General features: G+C 50.2%; 1 protein-coding gene across 1 annotated transcript; it reads left to right on the plus strand.

Annotated features, from left to right (window-relative positions):
• Positions 1–13977: 13977 nt before the first annotated feature.
• On the plus strand, positions 13978–16937 carry LOC123094193 (uncharacterized). The gene is made up of 2 exons (XM_044516253.1): positions 13978–15629; positions 16147–16937. Exons 1-2 carry the CDS (start codon positions 14300–14302, stop codon positions 16236–16238), a joined length of 1422 nt encoding a protein of 473 aa, XP_044372188.1. The 5' UTR covers positions 13978–14299; the 3' UTR covers positions 16239–16937.
• Positions 16938–18085: the final 1148 nt, after the last annotated feature.

The following is an 18085-nucleotide window of genomic DNA, read 5'->3' on the forward strand; positions in this document are numbered from 1 at the left end:
CACGGGTGGAGGCTGATGTGAGGACAATGTCGAACTGTCCTCAGGCAGAGGATATGGATAGGCTTTCCGCCACAAATTCTGAAGTGGAGAGCGCCATGAATCAACGGCGCCGACGGGCCGTACTCCGTGGTGGTATTTTTTCCGAAGAGGCATTCAATGCCTTCAACTTCGGAGACGCATATATCCGCGCTGCTCAAGATGGACTTTCCAGAGAAATGGACCAGTATGTGAAGGTTATACAGGTAAGAAAATTTGATAAGTATGTGTAGTAGTAGCCCCTAAGACTTGAAACAGTTGGCACAACTGATTTAAGGATCATTGTATGCATAGGTTCTTGTAGAGAAGAATGCCCAGTTATGTCAAGAGCTAGGGGAATGTAAGACCCAGCTGAAGGCCGCTATTGCCGAACAAGAGGAGTCAAAAAGGGCCTCATCTGGTAATACTTGCCTTGATAACAGAATTTCTTAGGACGTATACCAGTTACTTATTCGGCATGGTTTAGAAATCTAACAAAAGATTCTGCAGACAATCCTAGAGAGAATCCGAAGATTGTGGGAGATAATGAGCCCCATCTGCGAAGTCAGGTGAAGGCGGGCGAGCGCGTGCTGACGCGGGCTATTCAAGAGAAAAATAGTCTCCAAGATGCTAATATCCGACTGAGCGTCGAATTAAAAGATTTTCGGGCTCAGCTCGCGGACTCCGTGAAGGAGAACAGGAGGCTTCGACGCGGCATATATGGTAAGTGCTTTAAACAAACTATAGTACAGTTCGGCGAGGAAGCGTATTTACAGAGTTATGTCTGTATGTATGCTGAAGGGCCGTCCTGAAGAGGAGATGCCTGGATTCGCAGGCGATATGCTGCAAGATCTTTCACAACTGCAGGAACGAGCTCGGCAGGTGAAGCAGGGTATTACCCAGGCCTTGTGGCCATCTGCTTCACTGCCAGGAGGCATGAGCGAGCTTGTGGAGATGCTCAAAGGAGCACGGCGGCGCTTCCAATTATGGAAGATATCAGCTTGCCGACAAGGTGTGAGAGAAGCTTGGGCTATGGTGAAGACGCGATACGCCAAGGCTGACCCGAACCATATGGCCGAAGTCGGACCAGTGGGGTCAGATGGGCAAGAGATACCTGTAAGTCTGGTATATGACCAAGTAGCGTTAGCCGCAAAGTATTCCCAACAGGATTGTAAGCTAGACAGCCTGTTGGATGGTATAGAGGAAGAATATAGCCAGTCCAAGTGACTATGTAATTAAATGGACCTATGTAGTCCCTAGCCGGATTAAAAATCATTTGTCATGGCGGACCTTTTCGCTTTAGCCCCCGGACCCGACAATCCTAAGTGTATCCGAATACCCGCACAGTTATGAAAAACCGGGGTATGCATGAAAATCAGGCGTAGGGGTCATAAGTGCGTGAACATACAAGTACCCAACTAGTTATGTTATATTACATGGATAGTAAGAAACATCTTCCAGCGAGAATAGTTCCGTTAGGGGTTCCTTTCACTGGGTGCGCATGCATCGATGTGCATGTACGGACTGCGAACAGAAGCACAGGAAACAAAACATCTGGGGATTCACGTTGTAATAAACGAAAACATCTTTTGTTCACCGACCAAATATTCCCTTAAGAATGCTAGCTTTCGGCTTCTTTCAGTCTGAGGTACACATTCGGCTCAACCGGCAGTAACAATCGTAGAGGTGCTCCCCTTATGCCCTAGCCAAATTAACGGGAACGTAGGGCATAAACACAAGATCCAGGCAACCCAGCATGGCCAAAACTTAAGTCATACCGATGCATATAATGGTGAAGAAAAGGCACATATGGAAAGAAAACGCATATGTGGCTGGCAGGAAGCCATTAAAGTAGTTATGTTTAGCTTCCGTATAGGAAGCCCCCAGGTATAGTGTGCACGCATAGTGCGGCCGGAGCGATCAAAGCATCCGTACAGTTTTTAAGGATATATGTGATAAAGAAAAGAGGGCGATAAAGGAAAAAGGAGAACAAAATTGAAGAGGCGGAGGTAAGGAGACGAACACTGAGTTCGGCACTAGGCGTAGAATCTTCGGAGTCTGGCCGCATTCCATGGGTTCGGCTCGAGTCTATTGTCAGATGCATTGCGCAGACGGTACGCTCCTCCGGTGAGAACTTTATCAATGATGAAGGGACCCTCCCATTTGGGTTTGAGCTTGTCCTTCTTCTTTTCCGAGAGGCGTAGAACTAGTTCGCCAATGTTATAAGTTTTGGCCCGTACTTCTCTGCTTTGATACCTTCGAGCCTGTTGTTGATAAAATGCGGAACGGGGTTTCGCGACGTCACGCTCCTCTTCCAGAGCATCCTAGTTGTCCTGCCGATCTAGTTCGGCATCCTTCTCTTCGTACATGCGCACGCAAGGTGAGTCATGGATTATATCGCAGGGTAGCACTGCTTCTGCGCCGTATACCATAAAAAATGGTGTGTATCCGGTGGTACGATTCGGCGTGGTCCGCAGCCCCCAGAGTATGGAGTCGAGCTCCTCGACCCAATGTGTGTCCGAATCCTTCAAGGATCGCACTAGTCTGGGTTTGATGCCGCTCATAATGAGACCATTTGCATGTTCGACTTGACCGTTTGTTTGGGGGTGATAGACAGAGGCGTAATCGAGCTTGATGCCCATGTTGCCGCACCAAGTTTTCACCTCATCGGCTGTGAAATTTGAGCCATTGTCAGTGATGATGCCATGGGGGACACCGTAACGGTGTACAACCCCTGATATGAAGTCTATCACTGGTCCGGGTTCAGCCGTTTTAACTGGTTCGGCCTCTATCCATTTGGTGAACTTGTCCACCATGACCAATAAGTATTTTTTTCTTATGGCTTCCCCCTTTAAGAGGTCCGACCATATCCAGCCCCCAGACCGCGAAGGGCCAAGTTATGGGGATTGTTTGGAGAGCGCTAGGGGGCATGTGGCTCTGATTGGCGAAGAGTTGGCAACCAACGCAATGTTGGACAGGGACCTGTGCATCTGCCCGAGCTGTCGGCCAGTAAAAACCTGTCTAGAAGGCCTTGCTTACAAGTACCCGAGCTGCAGCGTGGTGCTCGCCGAGTCCGGAATGGATTTCGGCTAAGAGCTGCCGCCCTTCCTCTTTGGAGATGCATCTTTGGAGCACTCCGGTAGTGCTTTTCTTGTAGAGCTCTCCTTCATGGACTTTGTAGGCCTTAGAACGTCGCACAATACAATGTGCCTCGTTTTGGTCCTCAGGGAGCTCCTGCCTATTTAGGTAGGCTAAGAAGGGCTCGGTCCACGGGGCGATGACAGCCATGATTTCGTGGGCCGAAGGTGTTATTTCGATGGCAGGGCCTCCGATTACGTCAGATGGTTCGGAATCTTGGGTTGTATTCGGAGCTGGACTAATATTGCCGAACTCCCCTTCCCATATCACGGACGGCTTGAACAGTCTTTCCAAGAAGATATTAGGTGGGACAGGGTCGCGTTTAGCGCCGATGCGGGTGAGGATATCCGCCATTTGATTATTTTCTCTCACCACATGGTGGAATTCGAGCCCCTTGAACCGAGATGACATTTTGAGGACGGCATTACGATAAGCCATCATTTTAGGATCCTTGGCATCAAAGTCTCCATTTATCTGAGATATTGTGAGGTTCGAGTCCCCGCGTACTTCGAGGCGTTGGATGCCCATGGAGACTGCCATCCGAAGACCATGCAACAGAGCCTCGTATTCGGCTGCATTGTGTGAGTCTGTGTATAATATTTAGAGTACGTATTGGACCGTGTCTCCCGTGGGGGATGTCAGGACAACACCCGCTCCCAATCCGGCCAGCATTTTAGAGCCGTCGAAGTGCATGATCCAATTGGAGTATGCGCCGTACTCTTTAGGGAGTTCGGCTTATGTCCATTCGGCGACAAAGTCAGCCAGTACTTGCGACTTAATGGCCCGCCATGGTTTGTATGTTATGTCGAATGGAAGGAGCTCAATAGCCCATTTAGCGATTCGGCCCGCTGCGTCGCGATTGTTTATTATATCATTGAGTGGTACTTCAGAGGCCACCATAATTGAACACTCTTGGAAGTAGTGTCGTAGCTTCCGGGATGCCATGAAGACCGCGTACGCTATCTTTTGATAGTGTGGGTACCGAGATTTGCATGGAGTGAGGATAGTGGACACGTAATATACCGGCTTTTGGAGCGGGAACTTGTGTCCGTCTGCTTCTCGTTCAACGACGAGCATTGCGCTTACAACTTGGTGTGTTGCAGCTCCGTATAATAGCATGGGTTCGCCAGTATTTGGCACGGTCAGGACTGGATTGGTGGCCAAGAGTGCCTTTGTTTCTTCCAGTCCGGCCGTGGCCGCATCCGTCCACTCGAAGTGTTCGGTGCGTCGAAGAAGGCGATAAAGGGGTAGTGCCTTTTCTCCTAATCGGGAGATAAAGCGGCTTAAGGCAGCCACACATCCAGTTAGTTTCTGGATCTGCTTGAGGTCTGTTGGGATAGCCAATTGTGACAGAGCTCGGATATTTGCTGGATTTGCTTCAATTCCTCTATTGGAAACGATGAAGTCGAGCAATTTGCCGGAGGGTACACCGAAGACACATTTCTCCGGGTTGAGCTTGATGTCGTATGTTCGGAGATTGTCGAACGTGGGCCTCAAGTCATCTATTAAAGTTTCAATGTGTCTTGCTTTGATGACCACGTCGTCTACATAAGCCTCTACTATTTTGCCGATTTGTTTTTGCAGGCATCTCTGAATCATGCGTTGATAGGTTGCGCCGGCGTTTTTGAGCCTGAAAGGCATGGTGTTCAAACAGAAGGGAATGTATGGCGTAATGAAGGCCGTTGCGGCTTGGTCGGACTCCACCATCTTGATTTGATGGTATCCGGAGTATGCTTCGAGGAAACACAATGAGTCGTGCTCTGCGGTGGCGTCGATGATTTGATCAATGCGGGGGAGGGGGAAAGGATCATTAGGGCAAGCCTTATTGAGGTCCTTGAAATCGACGCATAGGCGCCAGGATTTGTCCTTCTTTGGTACCATTACTAGGTTTGCTAACCAATCCGGATTTTTGATGTCTCTGATGAATCCGACCTCGAGTAGCTTGGCTACCTCTTCTCCCATGGCTTGCCGCTTAGGCTCTGAGAAGCGCCTAAGAGTTTGCTTGACTGGCCTGTATCCTTTCAGTATATTGAGGCTGTGTTCGGCCAGCCTGCGTGGGATGCCCGACATGTCTAAAGGATGCCAAGCGAAAATATCCCAATTCTCATGCAGGAAATCTCACAGTGCGGCATCTATTGTGGGGTTTAACTGTGTCCCAATGGAAGCTGTCTTTGTAGGGTCCATTGGGTGGACCTGGAATTTGACTATCTCATCCGCGGGTTTGAAGGAGGTGGGCTTGGGTCGTTTGCCGAGTATCACGTCGTCTCTGTCCACTGTGGCTCATAGCGTTGTTAGTTCTTCGACCGCGAGGGCTTCTGATAATGCCTCCAGGGCTAGTGCGGCAGTTTTATTTTCAGTGCGGAGTGCGAAGTCCGGATCACTAGCTAGAGTAATGATTCCATTGGGCTCGGGCATTTTGAGCTTCATGTACCCGTAATGGGGTATAGCTTGGAAGCTCGTGAATGCGTCCCGCCCTAAGAGGGCGTGGTATCCGCTGCTGAACGGGGCCACTTGGAATGTAATTTCTTCGGACCTGTAATTCTCTGGCGTGCCGAATACCACATCTAGTGTGATTTTTCCCGCACATCGCGCCTCCCAACTAGGGACGATTCCCCTGAAGGTCGTGCTGCTTCGCTCAATGCGGCTCTTGTCAATTTCCATCTTGTTGAGGGTTTCTTCGTAGATGAGGTTTAGTCCGCTTCCGCCGTCCATGAGCACTTTAGTGAGCCGGAAGCCGTCCACGATTGGACTAAGGACCAAAGCGGCTGCTGCTCGGACTGTTCGGAATTGAGGTTCGTCACTGGCATTGTAAGTTATAGCCGTGTCGTTCCATGGATTTATTGTTGCCACGTGGCAAACTTCGGCGAGACTGCGTTGAGCTTGCTTGCGCCTATTATTTGAGGCGAAAGTCTCGAAGACTGTCAATACCGTATTGTTGTTTCCGGCGGGATGTTGCTCTCCTGTATGGTTTATGAGGAGATCCTCGCCGCTCTTTGCAACCTGCCGGAGTATCCAACATGCTCTAAGGCTATCTGTTGGTGTGGTATCCGGTGTGCTGTGAATTTTGCATGGCCCATTGAGCCATTCCTCTAATACGGTTCCATGACTTGCATCGGGCTTTTGGTTTTTTGGTAATTGAATCGGGTAACTTACGAGAGTTTTCCATTTTAGTTCGGACGAAGGGTTTAGTGAGAGCCGGATTGTCCCAGAAGTTTGTTTGGGCTTTCCAAGCGCTTTCCATCGTGCAGTATTTCTGCACTATAGCTGCTAAGTCAGCAAAGTTTACTATGTCACGGCGACTTATAGTGTTGAGGATCCCTTTGTCCGTGCAATTTTTGCAAAAGAGGGAGATTGCGTCCACCTCGCGACAGTCCTTGACCCTGTTTATCACAAAGAGGAATCTGGCCCAGTAATGATGTACTGTCTCTTGGGGCTCTTGTATGATATGCGAAAGATTTAATAAATTTGGGTGAGTGGGCGGTTTTGAACCCGAATCCTGACCCAATCTGATACCCAGGGGCAAAGAAGCTTCCGAGCTTAACGGCTCGTGTTCCGGGACGTTCCCAATTTCTTCGGCCCGCCGCCCGATTCTGAACTCGGGGCTTGGGTCATGTCCTCCCGTGAACGGGTGTCCGGCTCGGAGAGCTCGGAAACCCGGACATAGTTCGTCCTCAAAATAGAGGGAGAATTCGTATGATGCTCTTCCACTACCGCTATCTCATGGGTGACCGGAGGAGAATAAATCTCACTTTGGTCGGGTTTAAGCCCGATCCAGTCATAGTCCGTAGCGACGCCCAGGGCGGCAATGCGATCCAAGAGCTCATTAAGGGAGGAGAGATACATTGGGTCCATCTGTTCGGCGAGTTCCGAATCGACGTGGAGGCTGTTTTTGATGACCTGAGAAGTCATCGTCGGCACGACAGCCGATCGGGTGGTCATGATGAAGCCGCCCAGCCGGAGAGTTTGGCCTAGGGCCAGGGCTCCCTCGGAGGTGATGTTGTCCTTGACAACGAGACGAGCCATCAAGCCTTATCGCAACGACACAGTGGAACTCTCAATGAAAGCACCAATGTCGGTGTCAAAACCGACGGATCTCGGGTAGGGGGTCTGAACTGTGCGTCTAAGGCTAATGGTAACAGGAGACTGGGGACACGATGTTTACCCAGGTTCAGGCCCTCTCGATGGAGGTAATACCCTACTTCCTGCTTGATTGATCTTGATGATATGAGTATTACAAGAGTTGATCTACCACGAGATCGTAGAGGCTAAACCCTAGAAGCTAGCCTATGATTATGATTGTTGTTGTCCTATGGACTAAACCCTCCGGTTATATAGACACCGGAGGGGGCTAGGGTTACACAAAGTCGGTTACAGAGAAGGAGATCTATCATCCGAATCGCCAAGCTTGCCTTCCACGCAAAGGAGAGTCCCATCCGGACACGGGACGAAGTCTTCAATCTTGTATATTCATAGTTCAATAGTCCGGCCAAAGTATATAGTCCGGCAGGGGCGCGGGGAGTGGCGCGGCGACGGCGTCGGGGTAGGGACGGCGCGCGGTGACAGCGTCGGGTGAGGGGGAGGGCGCGGGCGACGGCGTCGGGCGACGGCGCGGGCAACGGCAAGGGCACGGGTGACGACGACGACGGACGCGGGCGACGACGATGGTGACGGCGGGGGCGGCGGGCGGCGTCGGGGCAGCCTGGCGGTGACGATGTGGAGCAGGGGCATCGGGCGGCGACGACGAGGAGGAGCAGGGGCGTCGGGGGAGAATAAGTGACGGATTTGGTCGAAACTGCTAAGTGTTTTCTTATATACCCAGTGCATTGGTACCGGTTCGTGGCACCAACCGGGACCAATGCACCCTTTCGTCCCGGTTGGTGCCACCAACCGGGACCAAAGGTCACTTTTCAGCAGCCCAAAGGGCGGGAAGCAGAGGCCTTTGGTCCCGGTTGGTGGCACCAACTGGGACTAAAGGGGGGCATTGGTACTGGTTTGTGCCACCAACAAACCATATGAAGTGAAACCATATGAAGTGATGACACCGAAGGTAGAGTAATGAGTAGACGGTGATAAAAGAGGGCGAAGATAGAGCAAATTTTGTCTTGGTGGGGTAGGAGAAATAAGATGCGTGTCGAGAAAATTTAGAACAAATGGAAGAAGCGATGAAGTTGCGGGGACGAAAGGAACCCGTGCAACATTTTTATGATGTCCCGTGGCAACCACGGACATTGTCCTAGTCAAAAAAAAGTAAATGCTTGCTGATCGACGAACCTAGTGATGCTTATTTTATTTTTTGAACGATTTGAAGATTGCCTACCATGCCTGCCGCGCGGAGAGTGCTTGGTATTACTGCTGATGTTAAACTGTTTTTCTTTTCCATATATATAATAATAAATATATTTTGAAGGAAATATATATAATAATACTTTTTTTAGGATTATATATATAATAATAAATGAAGAAAACAAAATAGGGAGGTGGTTGGCCGTGGGCTGGGGCGTGGCCCAAGTTGCAGCCCAAAGTGGTGGCGGTCAGGAGGAGGAGGCGGAGGCCCGAGTAAAACCCTGGCCCCGGCTTATACATTGTTGAGAAGCTAGGCCTAGAGCTATTTTATTATGCGCAAGTGAAAAACTGTATGAAGTGATGACACCGAAGGTAGAGTAATGAGTAGACGGTGATAAAAGAGGGCGAAGGTAGATCAAAATTTGTCTTGGTGGGGTAGGAGAAATAAGATGCGTGTCGAAAATTTTTAGAATAAATGGAAGAAGCGATGAAGTTGCGGGGACGAAAGCAACCTGTGCAACATTTCTATGCTGTCCCGTGGCAACCACGGACATTGTCCTAGTCAAAAAAAAAAGGTAAAAGTAAACGCTTGCTGATCGACGAACCTAGTGATGCTTATTTTATTTTTTTGGACGATTTGAAGATTGCCTACCATGCCTGCCGCGCGGACAGTGCCTGATATTACTGCTGATGTTAAACTGTTTTGTTTTTCTTATATATAGTAATATTCTTTTTGGGAAATAAATATAATAATAATTTTTTTGAGGATTATATATATAATATAATATATTTTTTTGAGGGGGATATATAATATAATAATAAATGAAGAAAACAAAATAGGGAGGTGGTTCGCCGTGGGCTGGGGCGTGGCCCAAGTTGCAGCCCAAAGTGGCGGCGGTCGGAGGAGGAGGCCCGAATAAAACCCTAGCCCTTTGGTGATCCCACGAATATAACCCATGGAGCACATGATCCCAGATCTTTTGAATGGGGAGAATGGCTGTTGTGGGAGCCTGAGATCCCTTCGGGCCAGCCCTTTGGTGGTAGGGGGAGAGGAGATGGTGCAGGGAGAGGAAGGGGGGAGAGCCTGGCAGGGGAGATCGTGGAGGTAGAGGGGGAAGAGGATCGACAGTGGTCGGTGGTGGCTTAGGACCACAAGATAACTCGCAGCGGACACAGCAGATGGAGGTGGAGGTGGAAAGAGGAGCACGCAAACGGCTTGTTAATGCGGATGGGACTCTCACTATAAGGGGGCAGCCAATATCGAATCTCGCTGGTAGAGTTGCTGGCACGGTCATGAGGCTGGAGGGAGCGACACCAAGTTCAAGCAATAGTGATCCGGTGTCAACACCGGAGAAAAATCCAGTAGTTAAGAGAAGGAAGCAGCAGGGTGAGGAGGGGGAGAACATGGATTTGTCTACAGAGGCGGCCTCCCTCGAGGAGGGCCGCCGGGCCTGATGAGGACCTTATGTTGGAACTGTCGTGAGATTGGCGATCCTGCGACAGTTCATGAGCTCCGCGATCTCGTGGGGGCTAGTGCGCCGTCGGTTCTATGCATTGTGGAGACTCAATTAGCAAAGAACCGAGTGGAGGGGTTGGCGGCTACATTAGGTTTTCAAAGTAGTTTTGCAGTACCTAGTAGTGGACGGAGTGGAGGTTTATGTATTTTTTGGAAGTCTGATGTTAATCTAGCAATAAAGAACTTTTCTCAATATCATATTGATTCATGGGTAATGGAACCAGGCAATGTTCATTGGCGCCTTACCTGCTTCTATGGAGAGGCCAATAGAAGCTCAAGATACAAAACATGGGACACGATGAAGAGGTCGAGGGGAGAAAGTACCTTGCCGTGGCTGTGCATAGGAGATTTCAATGAGATACTTCGACAGGAGGAGCAAATGGGTCCTAATCAAAGGGATAGTGCTCAGATGGCCGGGTTCAGAGAGGCAGTAGATCTGTGCGGACTGGCTGACATTGGATACAAGGGGGTGGACTGGACTTTTGAGAAGCGAGTAGCGGGAGGCCAGTACTATAGGGTTCGGCTAGACCGGGCCTTGGCCTCGCCGAGCTGGTCGAATGTTTTCCCTTTTGCATCTCTCGAGCACTTAACAGCAGCTAAGAGCGACCACAGCCCCATTCTGCTGATGAATGACTTGGAGGCTGGAAATCTATGCATTGCTAAGAAACCCTTTCGGTACGAGTGTGCATGGGAAACCGATGGACGGTTCAGAGAGGTAGTCGAGACAGCCTGGAATGACAATGGCCCGGCCTCGTCAGTGTCGGAGTTGGCTAACAAACTACACGTTGTTTCAACTTCACTGTCAAGGTGGGGAAGAAGCACCTTTGGCTCGGTTCGACAGGAGTTACGCTTGCTACGCAGTCAACTTGCTGCTCTACGTGCTGATCCGTTGAGGACAGGGCCATGCGAGGAGGAAAGAAGAATTGAGGACCGCATGGTTGAGCTAGCCTATAGGGAGGAGATTATGGCGAGCCAACGGTCACGTATTACATGGTTGTCCGAGGGAGACAGCAATACACAATTTTTGAGAGGAAAGCGAATGCCCGACGAGCTAAAAACAGAATTGTACAGTTAAACCGTGAAGATGGGTCGGCTTGCACAGACCCAGAGGAACTTTCACACATGGCAACAGAGTTTTACTCCAATCTATATACATTTGAAGGAACTATAGGCATAGAAGAAGTGTTATCCCATATCCCACCGAGGGTGGATGGCAATATGAATGGTCGACTCAACGAGAGGTACTCCAATGAGGAGGTAAAAGCTGCCTTGTTTCAAATGTTCCCGATGAAGGCGCCGGGACCCGATGGTTTTCCGGCGCATTTCTTTCAGAAACATTGGGAGTTGTGTGGAGATGAGGTCACACGGATGATCATAAGATTGCTTGATGGAGTCGATTCACCGGAGGAGATAAATAATACATTCATTGTATTAATTCCCAAGATAGCCAGTCCAAAAGTTTTAGGACAATTTCGACCGATAAGTCTTTGTAATGTGATCCACAAGATCGCATCAAAGGTCTTGGCAAACAGGTTGAAATCCATTCTTCCCGATATCATTTCCCAAGAGCAGTCGGCGTTCGTTCCTGGACGCCTCATTACGGACAATTTCATTACAGCTTATGAATGCCTACACTACATGAAGACCAGAAGGGTGAAAGGAAATAGATATTGTGCTCTCAAACTGGATATGATGAAGGCATATGATCGCTTGGAATGGTCGTATCTAAGATCAGTTATGATTAAGATGGGGTTCAGCCCGCGGTTCACCGAGACAGTCATGAGGTTTGTCACTTCAGTTTCATTTTCAGTCTTATTCAATGGTGGTAGTTTGGATGCTTTCAGGCCATCGTGGGGTTTAAGGCAAGGAGACCCAATCTCGCCATATTTGTTCTTGCTCGCAGCTGAAGGGCTATCATGCATGTTAAAGGCCCAAGGAGGAATTAGGGGGATCTGCGTGGCAGAAAACGCCCCTATGGTAAACCATCTTCTCTTCGCTGACGACAGTCTACTTTTCTTTGAGGCGAATGAGACAGCTGCGGTGCGGGTGGAAGCTCTTTTAAGGACATATTGCAACGCATCGGGACAGAGGATCAATATGGACAAATCGTCCATATTTTTTAGCAAAGGGGTAGATGATGCTTCTCGTGCTTCCATCATGAATATCCTTGCTGTCCACAATGAATCGTTGTCGGAGAAATACTTGGGCTTGCCTACGGATGTGGGTAGGGCGAAGGAAGGGTCGTTCAAATACCTCAAGGACAGAATTTGGAACAAGGTTCAAGGTTGGATGGAGAAATGCCTTTCAGCAGGAGGGAAGGAAGTGCTTATTAAGTCTGTGGCTCAATCTATACCTACTTACTCAATGTCATGCTTCAAGCTACCAAGAGGCTTATGTGATCACATAAATGGCATGATTCGGAAATTTTGGTGGGGTAGTAAGAACGACCAGAGGAAAGTTGCATGGGTATCATGGAAGACCATGTCGAAACCCAAGTTCATGGGGGGTCTGGGTTTTAGAGATGTTGATCTTTTCAATCTTGCTCTACTCGCACGACAAGCTTGGAGATTGCTGATGGAACCGGAGACGCTAAGTGCGCGCATACTGAAAGCTCGATATTACCCGAACTGTGACTTGCTGGAAGCCACACTTGGCGCTACACCGTCCCAGGTTTGGCGCGCTATCCTCGAAGGCAGGGACGTGTTGGCGCAAGGACTTATTAAGAGAATTGGATCCGGTTTGCACACCAGCATATGGGGCCAGAATTGGTTGCCGAGGGACTTTAAGCTCAGACCAATTTGTGCTCGCTCGACCAACCCACCAGTTTGGGTTTCAGAATTAATTGACCCTATCACTAGGGTGTGGAATAAGCAAACTCTCATGGAGCACTTCATTGCACCTGATGTAGAGGTCATACAGAGTATACCCCTCAGTACACGGACACAAGATGACTTTTGGTCATGGCATTTCGACAAGAGAGGTGTGTTCTCCGTGCGCTCGGCATACAGAATGATCGTAGCGGTCAAAGCCCAAAGGGAGGACTGGTTGGATCATCGACCGGGCCACTCGAATATAGCAGCGGAGAAGAAATCATGGACTCAGCTATGGAAGGTGAAAGTTCCTTCCAAAATCCGTGTCTTCGTGTGGAGATTGGCGCACACCTCGATTCCAACAGGTTCAGTGAGGCATGACAGGAAGATGGCCAACAATGCATCATGCTCTATCTGTGGAGCTGGTGATGATACATGGAGACACTCCCTTCTGAGCTGTCGGATGGCCAGATGCGTATGGGCTTTGGGTGATGAAGAGCTACTTGAACATGTGATATCAAATCAGAGTGAGGATGCGAAGCTTTGGCTGTTTTGGCTGTTTGAAACTACTAATCACCAAGATCTTACCAGGGTTCTCGTCACGATGTGGGCAATTTGGTGGGCTCGCCGGAAAGCTATTTACGAGAACGAGTTCCAAAGTCCGCTATCAACCATGATCTTTATAAAGAGATTTCTGGAGGAGTTGGAGATCGCAACAAGTAATGCACCAAGTGTGCTGCCGGGCCGCCACTTGGTACAGAAGCCACGAGTGTGGTTGCCACCAACAGGAGAAGAAGCAGTAAAGATAAACTGTGACGGAGCCATCTCTACTCTTGGTGAGAAAGGAGCAGCAGCTGTTGTGTGCAGGGACAGATCAGGTAAATATCTAGGGGCATCGGCTGTGGTCTTTGACGGCTTGCTCGACCCGCCAAGCTTAGAGGCGCAAGCGTGAAGCGAGGCCCTTGCCCTTGCACGAGATTTGAATCTGCAGAAACTGGAGATTGCGTCGGATTGTCTAGAGGTGGTAACCAACATCAACAAAGAAGCCTCGCCAGTTTATGCGCCAATATTGCATGAAATCAATCTTTCCAAGAATTTTTTTACCTCTGTTATTTTTTGTTTCGAAAGTAGACAGAATAATTTCGAGGCCCACACGGTAGCAAAAGGAGCTGCGTCTCTGCCGGTGGGCCGCCATGTGTGGCTAGGGGTTTTACCAGACATTGCTTGTATCCCAGACTTGATGATCCTTGAATAAAATCCCTAGTTACCTTCAAAAAAAAAAAGAATAAAACCCTAGCCCCGGCAATAACTACCCACCGCTCCCACTCGCTCCTCCCAGCAGCAGGCGGCGGCGGAGGCCTGCGTTCATTGATCCCCTTTGACCCCGACTCCCACTCCAATTCGATTTCATCTTCCCACCCAACACGGATCGATCGTGCCAATCCCACCCCATAAATCCATCCACACACCCGCCGAGACGAAGCAACGATTTGTGATCCATCCAGCATGAACAAGGCAATCGACTTGGGATCGATTGATGGCCGATTCTTGGAGCTACCCCGACGGCGGCGGCGAAGAGAAGGACATGCAGTGGCCACCGGCTCCTCCCGCCTACGGCTACCCCGACGATGAGCGGCCGCCCTTCGTCCTCATCGATCCATGCGCCTACTTCGCCGACCGCAAGAATGCCACCACCGCCGTCATCGATATGGAGGCCGGGGCCCCCAATCTCAGGGGCCGACTCCAGGTCACCTTCTGCGCCGTCGCCCCGCCGCTCGTCTCCTACTTCTGCGTCCACGCCACCCACATGGACCACACTGAGTTCGCCGTCGCGCCCTACATCCTGGCCACCGAGACCGACGGCGGCCTCGTCCTCCTATGCGTCCCCACCGTCGACCCCGACTATCCGACCGATCACTTGCGTCCCCGAAATTGCCAATACTTCGTCTACGACGCCCTCGCCCGCAAACTTCACCAACTCCCGCAACCCGGCTTCCAACACCGACTCAGCCAGCGCTCGCTCGCCATCATGCGCAAGCCCAACAAAAGCTCCAAAAACACCAGCAACCACGTCAGCCTACGCCCCCATGTACATGGAGAGGCCGAGGCCGAGGCCGACTTCGTCGTTGCCGCACAATCCTACATTTTCTGGGGTAAAGAATCTCCTCACATCTGCATCTATGACTCTGCTATCAAGACCTGGAGCAACAAGCCGGTGGTAATGGGTTCATCATATCCAGACCACCACCTCCCAAGCAAGACACTCGCCATCGGAGGAATCAATGGCACCGTGGCTTGGGTGGATCTCTGGCACAACATCATCTTCTGTGACGTTCTCGCCAAACGCCCCAAGCTTCGCTACCTGAAGCTGCCGTCCGAACCCCGCGACAGGGGTTTCAATCCAAGGTCCGTTCGCGACATTGCCGTCTTTGGCAACACCATCAAGTATGTTGCGATGCTGCTTCGGCCCGACGACACAAGCTCCTCTAAGGTCCCCTCCTGTCGTTGGATGGCCACAGCATGGAGCATCGACAAGAGCCGTCACGCCTCGGCCAAGGATTGGCGCATGGTTTGCAAGCTCGATTCCACCCGTATAATGGTTGATGCAGCTGGTACCGCGGCTTCCTTCCCAACCTTGTCGTCTCTTTGCGGTAGCCTGCCCACACTCAGCCTGCAGAATGATGCCATTGTTTATTTCCTCGCCAAGATTGACTTCAGCCCAAGGCAACGCACAGCTTGGGTGCTTGCTGTTGACATGAAGAACGAGACTGTTGAGCAAGTGGTGGAGTTCCCTGCTGAGAGGACTTATTGTGTAGCCGAGGGCTACGATGCAAGTAGGATCTCCGCATATCTCCAACCCGCTCCAGGTAACTGATACTTCCAACAATACTCCATGCTAAACTACCAGATCAATGCATCTTCTTCTTGGTGAGTGGGGACGGCATCGTCGTATCACACACGTAGATAGTGTGTGTTTTAGGGTGGATAATACGGATTCAACAGAAATAAGATGATATGCTAGGTCATGATACAATACATCTCAAGACAGGTTTGGTGGACACTTGGCACCTCTTGTTTGGGAGGAACTTATTGAGATTTTGAACACATTATATAGATATATAGCAATGAGATGGGAGCTGATATAAGTCCAGTGATTTGGGGATGCTAACGGTGAAACCCTAACCAGAACAACCACACTTCTCCTGCGACATGTAATTTATTTATAGGGCGTGAGCGTTGCATGCTTATCAAGTTTGGTATTTTTTTTTCAGTAGCCTTTTTGCATGGAAATGTAGAATAATGGTTGTATTTGCGCCAATTGTTTGTCGATCAGTTTTTCTTTCCCAAACTATTGCTGAAGAAATGTGGAATTTGATATGCCAGGTAGGAAGCAAATACATAAACGACCAGGGGTGTCGTTGCTGAAATCACCTAGCAAGAAGCATACTGGAGATGTTGACGCCATGGTGGAGTGATGTTGATTGGAAGCTGAGACTATATATGGTAATTCATATGGCATGATGTTGCATGGAAGCTTGTATGATCTGAAAATAGTCTAGGGTATGTATGCCCCTTGTTTTGCCTGTCTTCTAACCCTGTTCGAGGTCACTTCTGTGCCATGGCCCGCGCTCGTCTCGTACTTCTGCATCCCGAACTACTACTAGCAGGGTAGAGGCGCAGTAGTGTGCTCCAGTGCCCTTGTTGGTTTAGCTTATCCCGTTGTTGTTGCTGTTTTTTTTGTCTGGAAAGTCAAGTAAAAGCAGTGTAATAGACAGTGGCAGATGAATGGAGAAGTATAATTGGAAGTGTGTTGGCTTCTTTTGTTTGGAAGCTGACTCTGTTTACTGTAATTCACTAATTCATATGGCATAATGTTGCACCGAAGTTGTATTGTAGACAGATAATTTGCAATACAATATATTGATTGGGGTGCTGGTGCACGCATATATAATACAAGGGAAGACCTCTACCTCAACTATACAAGACTAGGAGGTGGGCCACAACTCCAATACACGTGCAATACAAAATATATACTCAACACCCCCCACAGTCGAAGCGTCGCTGGAGATACAGAGACTGGACCGAAACTCCTCGAAGACGGGAGTAGGCAATCCCTTAGTCATCACATCAGCAAACTGTTGCGTCGTCGGCACGTGGAGAACCCGAACACGGCCAAGGGCAACCTCCTCGCGCATGAAGTGAATATCAAGCTCAATATGCTTCGTTCGTCGATGGTGCACTGGGTTGGCGGAGAGGTAGACCGCGCTGACGTTGTCGCAGTAGACAAGAGTGGCCTTGTGAACATCACAAAGCAACTCCTGGAGCAACTGACGTATCCAAGAGCACTCGGCCACGACATTAGCCATGGCGCGATACTCTGCCTCAGCGCTGGAGCGGGAGACCGTGGGCTGCCGCTTCGATGACCAAGAGATCAACGAGGGCCCAAGGTAAACGCAATAGCCTGACATAGAGCGTCGTGTGTCGGGGCAGCCAGCCCAGTCAGCATCCGAGTAGGCCACGAGGTCGGTGGAGGCGGAGGCCGTCAGGGTGAGTCCCAAGGACATGGTGCCGCGTATGTAACGGAGAATACGCTTCACCAAAGTCCAGTGAGAGTCACGCGGTGCGTGCATATGGAGGCACACCTGCTGAACAGCGTACTGCAGGTTGGGGCGAGTCAGCGTCAAGTACTGTAAAGCACGGACTATAGAGCGATAAAACGCTCCATCGAACACGAGAGACCCCTCCAGAGCGGAGACCTTCGCCTTCGTGTCGACGGGGGTGGGCGCCGGCTTGCAATTAAGCATACCGGCACGCTCAAGGAGCTCGTGGGTGTACTTCTGCTGATGCAGAAAGAAACTGTCAGCCCGGCGGATCACCTCGATGCCGAGAAAGTAGTGCAGGGGCCCCAAGTCCTTGAGGGCGAACTCATCACAAAGATGAGCAGTCAGCCGCTCCAGGAGATCGGGGGAGGACGCCGTGAGGATGATGTCGTCAACGTAGAGCAGAAGATATGCAGTGTCTGCTCCCTGATGATACACAAAGAGTGAGGCATCGAAGCGAGTGGACCGAAAGCCCAGAGACTGCGGGAAGGCTGCGATACGTTGGTACCAAGCCCTAGGCGCCTGCTTCAACCTGTAGAGAGAGCGGGAGAGCAAGCACACGAAGTCGAGGTGCTCGGTGTCGACGAAACCAATAGGCTGCTCACAGAACACCTGCTCGGCGAGATGACCGTGCAAGAAGACGTTGGAAACGTCCAACTGATGCACATGTCAGGAGCACGAGATGGCCAGCTGAAGGACGGCGCGGATCGTGCCCGGTTTCA

This window comes from Triticum aestivum, chromosome 4B, assembly GCF_018294505.1.
Source record: "Triticum aestivum cultivar Chinese Spring chromosome 4B, IWGSC CS RefSeq v2.1, whole genome shotgun sequence".
Lineage (NCBI taxonomy): Eukaryota > Viridiplantae > Streptophyta > Magnoliopsida > Poales > Poaceae > Triticum > Triticum aestivum.